The sequence below is a fragment of the Triturus cristatus genome, chromosome 10, assembly GCF_964204655.1.
Source record: "Triturus cristatus chromosome 10, aTriCri1.1, whole genome shotgun sequence".
NCBI lineage: Eukaryota > Metazoa > Chordata > Amphibia > Caudata > Salamandridae > Triturus > Triturus cristatus.
In genome coordinates this window covers 1,023,721,609-1,023,735,587 of record NC_140593.1, presented here as the reverse complement: position 1 = coordinate 1,023,735,587, position 13,979 = coordinate 1,023,721,609, and the positions used below count along the sequence as shown (strand labels likewise).

Sequence of the window (13,979 nt, the reverse complement as noted above, 5' to 3'; positions counted from 1 at the left end):
CCTTCGTAGGCAGCAAATCCAAGGGACCCCAAGGTCTCTTATATCTCACAGTCATTAAAAAAAAATTAGCACCCTCTCCCCCCTGCCCCCCCCCCCCCCTCCCCCTTGTCCTTCCAAGCAACTCCAGATTTCCAACAGTATTCACAAGGAGAAAGAACTGCAGATAGAGGTCCCCTGCATTTGTGTATTCCTTCCAACAGCTTACCTAATGGTTAGATAATGTGTAAGTGTTTTGGAAAATGTGAATGTATAGCTCAGTAGGCCTGTCTGATAATTACTCGGCAATCTTGTTGTCTCCTGTGGTTTCAAGCGTGTTTATATCTGCAAAGAGATGGAGTCTTGCGGTTAATGATATGAAATAAATACGTCTACCTTCTATGAGACATAAGTCCTCCTGGTGCTGCTCTCGTGGTGCTTGGCATCTATAAATTATGCATATTATTTGATTTGCTAAGACCTTTCTGAAATACTATCATTCCATAAGATTACAGAAAAAACACTCTTCCTTTAATTTCACGAGGTTTCTGTAGCCTTGCTGGGCAATTAGGTGGCATGGAAATTGTCTCTCAGCCTCGCAGCTAGTTCCCAAAATGTCTGGGCACTCTAGAATGCACTGGTCCCATCTTGGTAGATACGACCTTCACATCCATTGCGTGTCTCAGGGGGATATCACGAAGAATTTACGTGGCTGCTTGGCTTCCACATCTTCTGCCAAGGGGTAGGAGGTGAATCAGGTGATTTGTTTGACACGTCCCCCTGTCAAAATAAAATGCAGTACAGTTTTAACAGGGTATTGCAGTGCATATTGGCTCCAGACTGCTAAAAACAAATGTGAAAAACTTTCTACATTAACTCTTTAGATAGTGTTCAAAGAGATGAAATTGAGGTAAAATAAATGTGGCATTCATGGCCACCATCTTACACATAAAACCGTAAAAGAATTTGACTATCTAGGCAGACACGATCCGTCCTTACCTGCAGATTGACTGAAAGCAGCAGTGCTGCCTTTTTAAGCAAAGGGCAGGAAATCTTAATCCATCTCATGGTTTTACTATAGTGAACATTAACATCTGAGATACTTCAAGAGTAAAGAGAATTTTCGTTTAAAGATAGAGAAAGGCATGTAAATGGCAAGAAAATAGATTTTTAAACCAGTTAGGAAATTGTCTTCATGGTCTGCTATGAATAATGATGGATTCTTCTACATTCTAAAGCAATCTGCTAAGACCGTGCTGCGGGGGACGGAGGAGAAGTGTGGGAGCAGTCGCGTGAGGACTATCTCGGGGAGCAGACCACCTTTGCTGTCCCGTCTGTCAGAAAACTCAGGAGATGAGAATATGAGCGATGTTACATTTGACTCTTTGCCCTCTTCCCCATCCTCTGTAACCCTGCAAGGACACCGATTCGACTTTCTCAGTGAGTGATTATTCTCTATTTCAGTCATGAAACTTGTCACTGCGAGCACTCATTTTTGCCATTTTAGATAACTTTTCTTTGTAATTGCCCAATAGGTGTGGCTTGCTGTTTGAGTCCTGGATAAAACATTAACAAAAAGTCTGCAACAGTGAAAAAAATCACACCCATGAGATAAAGAATATACTATGCAAATATTTAGTTTACTTTTGAGATGTAAATTAGTCCCACATGTTTCTCAGTGCAAGTACTCCATAGGGGGCAGAGTGATGGCATGATATATCTAACAGCCAATAGAATGGGGTGAGATGCTAATAATGCTCTGAGGAGGAGCCAAAGCCCTATATATATTTTAAAGGGGCCATCTAGTGAATGAGGTCATGATAGATCTCAGAACCCCAGTTAAAATCCTGAAACAAACAGACATTCTAGAACCCCCATTGTTGGTGTCTGTTAAAGCTTCAGGACTGGACAGAGTTTTTTCACTGCACTTTATTTCCCTTTGAAGCAATTGGTAACAGTAGGTCTCTCCGACAGCTGTGCTGTCAAGCCAGACCTAAAGACGTGCGCGTTCATAATGAAAATCTGCAAACCGGGAACGTGTTGTGCCTTGATTGTGAACTGAAATCCCTTGCCAATGGGCTGCTGAGGGCTGCACTTGTTGCAGTTTAAAAACAAGGAATGTTTCTTGGCACAGCATAATAAAAGCATGGATAGCCAGTATGGAGAGTGCCCTGCACAAATGCATCTCGCTAGAGGCAGGAACTGCGGCACTTGCAAGTTCCATCCTTTTCCAGACAGACCATGCTGCAAGGAATAACCGTCCTTTACGGAGCTATAGATTATTCTATGCTCGTCACATTGAGAATGTCACATACCCAGGGTGGTAGAAATGTTACAGAGCTGACAAATACCCAAAAAGATTTGTTTATTCTTTATTATGACTCACCTGGACTGGGTGGCAGCAAGTACATGTTAGAAGACAAAGGCCAGGTCAGGACAGAATTTCAGATGTTGAACTTCAAAAAAAAAAATGTGTCTATGCAAGTAGTTTACATTCACTTTTGAAACTAAACTAAGTACTGGTAAAGCCTCAACCATTTATCTAGAACAGGAAGCAATGACTTCTGTGATTTGTGGAGAGTTAAAAATGTCTGAGCACCGAGAGTAGTTCAGGGAATCCAGCTAAATATGTTCTCGTGCATTCTTAGGTCTGGTGCCTCACATTTGCAGTCTGTCTATGAGCAGCCGGTGTCGCTTTCCCGCCTGTAATGCAAGCATATTGTGTTTCCCCAGGCTGGCCCATGTTCAATGAGGAGGATAACCTGGAGCACGAAGACAGCAATGAACTTGATAATCAGAGGGTAATGGATGATTATCCAATTTCAAAGATATCTAGATAAGATACATTTATTTACAATTAATTTAAAATCATTTTTATAGTCATTGGTTATCTTGCAGGTCAAGCCCAATTGTGTAGTATTTGAAGCCCCCTTTTAATGTGAAAGAAACCTATCAAACCTGATCTGTGGTACTTCTGTAACCGCCGTGGCTTCCGGTTCCAGATGTATGTGCCCATGAAATGCAAAATATGATAACGTACCACATAAGAATACTATTGTGTATCAGTTACTGGTGAATGGTAGAAAGTGATTTCCTGTAGATGTATATCATTGAATTGTGAGACTGTTGATTGAGATAGACAAAATGTTTAGAAATGTGTTGTACAGGATATAATTCCAATCAAGATGCTGCTATGGTGTTAAAGGGCTCATGAATACAGAAGAATAGAAGAGATGAGAGGGAAACAAGGGATCATGAGAGCGGGAATAGTATATTGGGAAAAGATAAGATGGAACATTGGGTTCTGTCCTGCTAGTTGCTCACTTATGCAGTTCTTCGAAGCAAGGTAGCGGAACAGCACGTGTTCTACCCTTATGTCACTTTAAAGTTCTGCAGGGAAATGTAGAGAGGAGAAGGAGTTGCAAGAGTGGTGTAGGGAGCAGAAGAGCAGGAAGCAGTTCACAGGGGAGCTGAAGCATATTTAAAGGACTTTCTGGTTTATTGTGGGTCTTCGCCTGGTATTCTTTTTCTCTGAGTATAGATCCCTCAATACCCGTGGCTTGAAAAACTGCCCGAGGGCACTAGACACTGTACACAGGTAGAGCACTGAGACAAATCTGATGCTGCGCCTGACCTGTTTTCTCTTATCTGTGCGTAATACTGTTGTATGTGTGCACATTCACACGTGCACATATATGTATGTGATAGAGATCAGGGTGTGTACAATATTCCCACTACCACGAATAAAGTAATCTCACAGTTACACGCACATGCATACATCATACGCTAGGGCCCATTACACTAACATACGCTCAAATACTCTACCAGCAATAAACCTGTGGAAGGAAAACACTCCTAAACACCCTGCATCTATACCGAGGTCGATAAGACCTGGTTTTTGTGACTGTCCCTAAGCATAATCTATACAATATATACAACAATAATCAATAATGCAAACCCAATAATTGACAAGAAAGAAAATCCAACACCATGTTTAAATTATATTGCTTTATCTAAAATTAGTCAAAGAAAATCAATCAGAGTAAATCACATCTCATAGTTACCTATTCTAGCTAAATGTCAGAACGGGTCAGGACAAGTCTCTCGGTAAATGTCTCTCAAGACGAAGTCCCTTCAGCATCAATCCTCAGCAACGCAGATTCGGTACGCGGCAAAGGCAAAATGGCAAGTGGCAAAAACCCTCTCTAGGCTAACATCTCTTATAGTTTCTAAACAATAGAAAGATACATTGGGAACATAGAAAAAAACTATAATGTCCGCCGGACTTGCTGAGCAGAGCGAGAAGGAAAGGATGTAACATCGCTACATTTGAGAATCTCCGCTCAGGAAAAGTACACATAATGAAGACTACGGAACAGGAACCAAGAAAATAAAACATGTATCATATTAATCCTGCTTCTCCTCGGCTATCGAGCCACAGTTCAGAGCTTCTCTCTAAGGCTCCTTTGTTTCCCAAGGCTGCCAAGGACACTTTCATTTCACTTGGAGACTTCCCAAAAACTGCTGCTGTCCTCATGGAAAGTTTTTCAAGCAAGGACCATGGTCAGTTAGCTTCAGGACCATTTCCAGCAGGGGTCTCCCTCGTCACAGTTTTCATATTATAAATCACAGCCAGGCTCACAAGTCGGCCATCTTTTCTTAGGCCAACATAGGCCTCAATAGACCATCTTAATTAAAAGAGACAAAACAACGTTACCACAGCATAGTGATTAAACAGTGTTAACCCCACTAATACCCTTATGTGTATGCATTTATCTAGCACTTGCAACATAGAAAAGCATTAATTCAGAAAGCGTTTTGTGCTCAAAAATAAACAGCACATAGCAACGTTTAAACATGAAAACACGCACGTTATTTTTTAAACAGCACATTTATGCACACCCACGTGTAACTCTCTCTTCTCTTGTTAGGACAAACGGATTGATTAATATAAACGCACTTGCACAAGACAAATAATTAATTATTAATTATTAATTAATTAGTACAACAAATAGACATGCCAGAGCTTCAAAAGCCCCAGAATTTTCAAACTGAAAACTCTGCTCCAGCAATCCCCCCTTTGGTGATTTTATCACCAAATAAACCCAAAAAAAAAAAATTAGTGAAAATTTAGTCCCATTTTAGGAGAAATCGGAAATGTCTTTTCCCCTTTACACAACATTAGACACCAGTCACTCTTTCATCATCCCTTTTTGTCTCTAAGTAAACACTCTCCCTCAATTCTTCTAGTTCAATTTCTTGAGGTTCTCTTTTCAACTTCTTGTTTTTCTTTTCTTTATTCAATTTCTTCCTCCCTCCCCTGTTTTTACAACACACACACACCAATCTTATTATTAATAAAGCAACAATTATACAAGTTAAGGGAAACAGTATTCTACCTATAATAGTACTACCTATTTTTGCAATAAAATCCTTAACAGCTATCATTTTATTAGCTATTTTAGTCCATAAACTCTCAGCTTCAAGTGGTACTAATTCTTCATGCAAATCAGTAATATTTTTGATATAGACCTTCAGGTCTTTGCTTTCGTCTGGAATGTAAGTGCAACAATGTTGAACTTTCAGCATTCCACAGACTCCACCCTCCTTGGCCAATAGAATATCAAGGGCAAGTCGATTTTGCATAGACATGGCACGTACGGCACTTAATTCCGTATTCACCAAAAGAAACCCTCCAGCGGTATTTGTCGATAAGCGATCAACCACTGTGGACAGTTTCCGAATTCCATAAGCATTCAAAGAAATTCCCACTGCTGGAATCAAAACCCCAAAAATATCACCCACTATTTCAGACCAAGTTTCTCTCTTAAAACGCATTAGTAAGTTAATATGTTCTACATCTGTTATTTTATCTATATGAAAAATCTTTGGAAAAACTAGGCCCACATAACATGTGCCATACCAATGGTCAGGCAACTTGTAATAAGCCTTATTCCCACAAACATAATATACTCCTGGAAAAATTGTATCTTCTCCACCTCTGAAACCCCAACCTGTTGCAATGAAGTATGTATCATGGCACTCACTAGTCCCGACAAAATATGTATCATATTGGGATTTCCTTCTCATAATACAAAGTTTACCCTTCTGTGGTGCATCTAGAGCTAAAGTTGGACTAGCCCCATTCTTCAACTCTTTTCCCATCTCAATGTCCCAAATTGTCTCACTGACTTTATATTTTCCTGCTTTCTCATGCATATTCAATCTCCTTTCTTCTACCATATCCAGGAAAGCTTTCTCTTCTCCTTTCAAACTGCAAGTTAAATTATTCTTAAAAATGTAATCTAATGTTAATCCTTTTTCTTCAATAAAAATCTCACCAAAAGTGTTAGCTTCTTTAGCTGGATTCAGTTCTTTGTTCATTGGCAAATGCCCAAAAATACTATCTCTGTTAGACATCTTATAATCTACTTTCCCTAACAAATAAAAAACACTACTTAAAATACTACAGGAAATACCATATGTAGCTGGTAAATGATGATAAGTAACACCCTCTGAAACGGATGCAGGTAATTGCATACAGACGTAGCAATCCCTTACTTCCATTGTCTTCACATATTCATATAACAGTTTCGAAAAAACATTACTAGAAAAGTTATTAATTGACCTATCTTTGTGTATGTAAGTATTACTAATTCTAAATGGAACTACTTTTTGTGAATTCTTCTCTACATTTGTCACATTCTCTGTATGCATCTCAAACTCTACTTTAAAAGTAACTAATAAAACTAAAACACCCCATAGAAGCATTAATAATCCAGTACAGTAGCAGCACATCCTACACCACCTTTTAAAGAAGGCACATCTATTTCTATTATCCTCTATGTTAGCCATTTTAGTTTAGCCTTTACTACTCCACTACTGTTTGAACTTTTTCAATTTCAATTCTTCAGCAATTCTTCAGCTTTCAGTTTATCCAAATGATCTTTCCGTTCACTTAATCCAAGTGAATCCTTCCTTTATTCAGTTTGGATACTTGTCATTCTTCACTCCAATTTCTTCAACATCAAATTGTATTAGATCTCCAACATCAAAATCCTCAGTACTCGACTCTTCTCCAATGTCAGTCAAGAGTACTTTCAGAATTTCACCAGTATCTTCCTCAACCACTTCTCTCAAGATCTCTTCCGGATTATCTCGAGTCACTGCTTCTTCTTTTCCTCCTTCAGACAGTGCCACATAAGACCATTCCGGTGATCTGTACTTTTGGTTGGGTCTTCTTACTCTTTTTATTTCCACTGGTTCATTTGACTCCTTTGATTCTTCTCCTTCAGCTTTTGAACTTTGACTCGAAACTTCATTCACTTGTTCAGCTTTCGATGTATTTGCTCTTATTATTTTGTATCTCAGCCTCTTAACTCTGTTGTTAGGCCAACGATCTCCTCTTAACACCTTTTTCGGCTTTATTTCTTTATTACTTCTTTCTCCAATCCAAGTTCTCTTTCTCAGAACTCGACCCTCTGTTTGTTCATCCTCATCATCTGTTTCAAGTGCCTCTTGTTTCCGCTTTCCAGCAGCTCTCTTCTTTTCCACAGATTTTTTCACCACCGTTTGAGACTTCCCTACTCCTGTCCCTCCTCGGGTCTCCGACACGCAATCTTCTTGCTGTCTACTTGTCCCTTCACCTGGCTCATCAAGAATGTTCCCTACACCTCCTCGAGGGTCTTCCGCAATCTGTCCCTCTCTATCTTCTTCTGACCCTACTTCTTCAAGTATAATCTCAAGTGGTTCTTCAATCTCCTCCTCTTCTGATTCAGGAGTAGTCTCTGTGTGATTTCTCTTTTCTTTTCTTTTTCCTTCACTGCTGTTTGAAACTTCAGGCTCTTTTACAGAATTTGATCTCCTCTCTGATACTCGCAGTGGTTCATTCGAAGCTCTTCCTACTTCTTTCCCCACTGATTCTGTATCTTCGTCATCGCTGGAATCTGACTCTTCAAAATACTCTTTACCAGTCCCTTCTTTTGGGTTTGGAACTCTCAGAGTATGACTTGCATGTACCCAGTGCTTCACTCCAGCACACTTTACTGCAGTCGTCGTAGTCAGAATAACTTGTCTCGGCCTTCCCCACCTTGGAATCAAGCAATATCTTCTTCTGTGAACTTTTATCCTCACCCAGTCTCCTGGACTCAGATCATGGGCTTGCTTCTTCTCAAGTGTGGTAGCTTCTTCTCCAACCTGGTGAAACACAGAATGAACTGCGTCAGCCAGGCCTTTACAGTAATCCAAAATCATGTCATCAGTTATTGTCACCAATTTATTGACAGGCACGAATGCATGGCGCATTGCACGTCCCATGATTATCTCGTGCGGACTCAAACCAGTAGTTCTATCTGGAGTAGATCTCATAGTCATCAGAACTAGAGGTAAAACATCTGGCCATTTCATGCCAGTGGCTAAGCACATTTTTCCAATTCTATTCTTGATTGTGCCATTAATCTGCTCAACCACACCAGAAGCCTCTGGTCTATATGCACAATGTAGCTTCTGCTGTATTTTCAATGCTTCACAAATCAAAGCCATGAGCTCATTTTGAAAATGTCCACCTCTATCAGACTCAACTGTTACTGGAAACCCGTACCTAGGAATCAACTCCCTTAACAGTAACTTTGCCACTGTTAATCCATCATTTCTTCTAGTCGGGTAAGCTTCCACCCACCTTGAAAACAAACAGACTACCACTAGAACATACCTCAGTCTGTTTACTTGGGGCATTTCAATGAAATCAATCTGCATTCTTGTAAAAGGACCTCCTTCTCTGCCTATTGTTCCCAGACTCACCACTGTCTTTTTCCCAGTGTTAAATTGCTGACAAACTAAACACCTCTGACAGATGCTTTCTGCAATTGTCCTGAACTTTGCATTGTACCAGGTTTGCTTGAACGACCTAACCATCGCGTCCCTCCCCAAATGTCCCTGGCCATGATACATCCTTGCCATTGACGACAAGATGGAGTTGGGCATCACTGGTCTGCCATCTCTGTAGACCCAAACATGGTCTGTTTCTCTTGGAGCACATCCTGCCTTAATCCAATCTCTTTTCTCTTCCTCTCCTGCCTCATCTTGCAACTGTTTCACTTCATCCCAAGTCTCTAAGACATTAGTAAACATCACAGAGAGTAAAGACATTTCCCCTTCTCTGTCCCGGTTGATGGACTGATTTGTTTTGGCACAATATTGTGCAACATCGTTCGCATAACGGTTTCCGACCGTTATAAAATCCTCCCCTAGTCCATGGGCAGCACATTTTACAACTGCTAACTCCTTAGGCAGCTGTATCGCCTCAAGCAATTTACCAATCATTTCAGCATTCTTTATTGGAGTTCCACTCGATGTCAAGAAACCTCTTTGTAGCCAAAGTTGGCCAAAATCATGCACCACTCCAAATCCATACTGACTATCAGTCAATACAGTCGTCCTCAAATCTTTCCCAATTTCGCAAGCTTTTGTCAATGCTATCAATTCAGCAACTTGCGCAGATTTCACTCCTTTCAATGGTGATGCTTCCATGACCTCTGAAACTTTGCATACCGCATATGCTGCACATAGCACACCATCATCATTTCTCAGGCATGATCCATCCACAAACAACACATGATCACTCTCATTCAAGGGTAGATCCCTTATGTCTGGTCTTGGTTTTGTACAGTACTCAAGCACATCCAAACAATCATGATCATCTTCCATCTTCACACCCACATTTTCAACATCTGGTAAAAGTGTCGCTGGATTCACATTTACACATCTCTCAAGAGTCACATTTGATGCTCCCAGAATCACTTTTTCATATTTAGTCAATCGACTATGTGACATGTACTGAGTCCTGCTTCTTGTCAAAAGAATTGCCACATTGTGAGGTACGAATACCCTTACAGGATATCCCATTATGATTCCTTCACTCTGTTCCAGACTCCTGCATGTTGCAGCCACAGATTTCAAACAACCTGGTAAACCCACAGCTACAGGGTCAAGTGTCGATGAGAAGTACGCAATAGGCCTTCTCAGTAATCCATGCTTCTGAATTAACACTGAAAGTGCACATCCATTTCTTTCACTGCAGTACAGCTCAAATTCTTTTTCATAGTCAGGCATACCCAAAGCTGGAGCCTCACACATTTTACTTTTGAGCTCTTCAAATGCTGCCATTTGTTCTGCATCTAGATCCAATGGATCCGTCATTTCACTTTTTGTCAGTTTAATCAGTGGCTTTGCTATCAAGGAAAAATTAATTATCCACTGACGACAATAACCCACCATACCCAGGAACATTCTCACTTCTCTCTGGGTTTTTGGAGCTTTCATTTCTCTGATTATTCTGATCCTGTCAGTAGTCACTTTTCTCAGACCCTTTTCAATATTGTGTCCAAGATAATGCACCTCTTTCTTGCAAAACTGTAATTTGGCTGGAGATACCTTTAACCCTCCATCTGCCAGATGATTCAGTAAAGCTATGGTATCTACTTCACAAGCTTCACGTGTCTTTGATGCCACCAATAGGTCATCAATGTACTGCACTAGCACTGAACTCTCGGGCATGATCAAACTTTCCAACGATTTCTTCAATAACTGATTGAATATCGAAGGACTCTCCGTATACCCCTGTGGGATTCGACACCATGCTAAGATACGCTGGCCAAACCTAAATGCAAAAATCGGCTGGCTATCATGATGCAATGGAATTGAAAAGAACGCATGACACAAATCAATCACTGTATACCACTCAGCATCATGTGGAATTTGATACAGAATCACTGATGGATTTGGCACAATAGGACAACATGCCACCACAATTTGATTAACTTTTCTCAAATCCTGTACGATCCTAAATTTCCCATTGGGCTTTTTTAGTCCCATTATCGGTGAATTACACGGACTACTCAGTAGTTCTCTCAGGACTCCTTGCTGAATCATTTTCTCAATTATAGGAGTTATCCCTTCAATTATTTCTGGTGTCATTTTGTATTGAGGAATGTTAGGATATGTGATTCCCTCTTTTACTGCAATTTTCACTGGATCTACATTATTCATCAATCCCACATCCTCTCCAGTAAGATCCCAAACTGTCCTTTTCACTGTGTCTCTCAGCTCTTGAGGCAAATCCTCCGGATTAAACACAGCAAATGCACCAATTAACTCACTTTCTCTATTTTCTAGAGTCACTCGGTACAAAACATCTTCATCTGGTGTCTCAAAGGCTATTCCATCCGGTGTACAAAAAATTGTGCAGTTCATTTTGCACAACAAGTCCCTACCCAATAGGTTCACTGGACTCGTGTCACAGACAATAAATCTGTGCATGTCTGAAAATTTCCCTATCTGTACTCTTACAGGTTCAGTAAGACGTGTTTTGATTTGTGTATTGGCTACACCAACTACTTGGATTGCTTCATCCGAGAGAGGAAGATTTCTAACATCTGTTGACCTGACAGTTGATCTTGTCGCACCTGTGTCTACCAAAAAAGTAACACTCTCCTCATTTATTTTCCCATCCACAAATGGTCCTGGCTGGTCTATTTCTAGAGTTGCACCAAGTATGCACTCTTCTTCCTCTCCTCGGCACCGTCAATAATCACCCTCAGACTCACTCCCTTCACTCTTTAACAAGTACTGCTGTACCTTGTTAGAACGTCTTGGTTTGTTTACCTGCTCATCATTGTAGAATCCTGAATCCTGATTATACTTTTGTAACCCTCTATTCTGCGGCAAGGGCGGTTTTGGCTCTTGACTCTGCTGTCTCACAACTTTCTGTTGTTGCTGCTGTTGATTATTTCCTTCGTTCTGCACCTGTTGATTTAAGGATTTGTTTTCATTACTTACTAATGGTGGATTAGGACACTCCGATCTCCAATGTCCCAGTTGGCCACAGTTGTGACAAGGAAACTTTTTCTTTGCTTCCTCAAGACTTCCTTTTCCTTTCCCTGCATATCTAGGTCTATTCCCTGCATTATTTCCTGGATTATTCGCCTGTTCCACTAATTGTGCTTCCCGTCTCTCCGCAACTTTCACTTGTGCCCACATTGCTTTCTCTTTCAGCTTTCTTTGTTTTGCTTCAATTTCATCACTGAAGTATTTTGCATGTCTCAGGATCTCATCTACTTTCTTACTCTGCCAATCCACTGTGTGCTCACGAATTCTCTCACCAATTTCAGGTCTAAGGCCATATACAAATCTGTATACAAAATGACTCAAATCTTTGTCACCCAGGTGTTCATCTCCACTGAATTGTTTAAATGCCAGTATCAGCGTCTCGTAAAAAGCATGAACTGATTCTTTCGCTTCCTGTTGTGTTCGATCTATCTTTACCCAGTCTGTCTCTTTTGCAGGTACTTTACTCTTCAGGTATACCATCACCTGATCATACTTCCTCATTACCTCTGGATCTGGTGCCCCTGTTCTTGGGTCTCTTGGATATTCCTCAGTAGGCCAACTCACAACTATTTTACACTCAGTCCACAAGTCTGCTGGAACAATTATATCAAACAGACTATTCAGGTCAACCCACAGCACTTTTGACAATTTCACAAACCTATCTACCTGCCTATACCACTCGAAGGGCTTTTCTCTCAATCGAGGGAAATCATTCGTGAATGATAAAATATCCTGTCTAGTCCATGGAACATGTACATATCCTCCTCCAGGTATTTCTCTCATAGGATAATTATCCACTGGTTTCTCCTTTTCTCTCACTGGAAATGCTGAATAAGTTGTTCTATCTTCAGCCTCATCTCTTTTCTTGTACCACCTATCCTTCCACTTTTCTACATCACCCCATCTTCGCAATAATGCTACCATTTCCTTAATCTGTCCTGTTCTACCAGTAGCATTCAAATTTTCAATGTCCTTTTCTGTAAAATCCATCCTGTAAGTTCTTTGTAAAGCTTTCACTTTATCAATGTCAACTCCCTGTTCATTTGCTATTGCTCTTAGCCTGTCATGTGTATTTCTTGCTCTCCAGGCAACACTCTTGCACATAAACATTAGTTCACCATCATGATGACTATTCAGAATCTCTGTTGGAACTGTTCCTGTGACAAGCTCTTCTAGTTCTACACGTAACTTAGCTACATCAATTACTTGTGAATCTTTATCCTTTTTCTGTAGAACCTTCATCCAATCATTCAAATCATCAACTGTTATTTCAGCAGTTTTTCTCACTGGAACCACTCTCTTTTGCGGTTCTAAAATTGGCATCCCTGAACAACTAGCTTCACTAGCATCCAATATTTCACTACATGTGTCATGTCTTGATTGTCTCAGGTCTCTTCTTTCTGCTCTTTTGCCTGAATCCCCTGAAGGACCAACTGAATTTGTCAGATTATTCCCAACATATGGAATCACCAGTCCATTCGCACCTGCTCTCTGTTTGTCAAACACAGGCATAACTGGACCTATTTTTACAGGCACTGTAACAGCTTCTAGATTCTTCGTCAACTACCTAATCTTCTCTGTCAACTCTGTTGTAGTTCTGGCTAATTGTCTGGCATTCTCATCAAGGTAATGATCACTCCTTACCTCAGGCGTCTCATTTTCCGTCTCACTAACACACACTGTATCTCTTATCGGAGAAACAACTGGTGTACTTTTGTCCGGTTCTGGTCTATATGGAGGTGGTCTTTTGTAAGTCATGTCATTCAAGACCTCATCCTCATACTCATTAACTCCATATTTTCTTATTTCTGACTCAGGAACCCTTTCTGCTCCTCCTTCAACTGTTCTCATCGGATATAATCCCTCTGACATACTAACATCTCGCCACCTTTTCATTCGATCATGATGAGTCTCACGATCATGTCTCCTCCCAAACATATACCTATAGTACCCTCCAGATCTTTGTTTTTCTCTCTCATGTACTTCTTCTTCCCATTCCACTAAAGCCTCGAACTGTGTGGGTCTCGGTTTCGGGTCAAGACATAGCATCTTTTCCCGTAAATTTCTCAACACGGCCAGATTAAATGAACCATGTTCTGGAAATGCTAGAACACCAT

The 13,979-nt window shown here is 40.5% G+C and overlaps 1 protein-coding gene across 9 annotated transcripts in view; it reads left to right on the top strand.

The window, feature by feature from the left end:
- The window catches only part of EEF2K (eukaryotic elongation factor 2 kinase), a 220,552-nt gene that overhangs the window by 145,058 nt on the left and 61,515 nt on the right, over nt 1-13,979 (top strand). For all 9 annotated transcript variants that reach the window (XM_085629051.1, XM_085629048.1, XM_085629049.1 and 6 more), the window contains 2 exons: nt 1,215-1,416; nt 2,710-2,777. In XM_085629051.1, the coding sequence (XP_085485177.1) occupies nt 1,215-1,416; nt 2,710-2,777 (270 nt within the window). The remainder of the gene's footprint in view (nt 1-1,214; nt 1,417-2,709; nt 2,778-13,979) is intronic.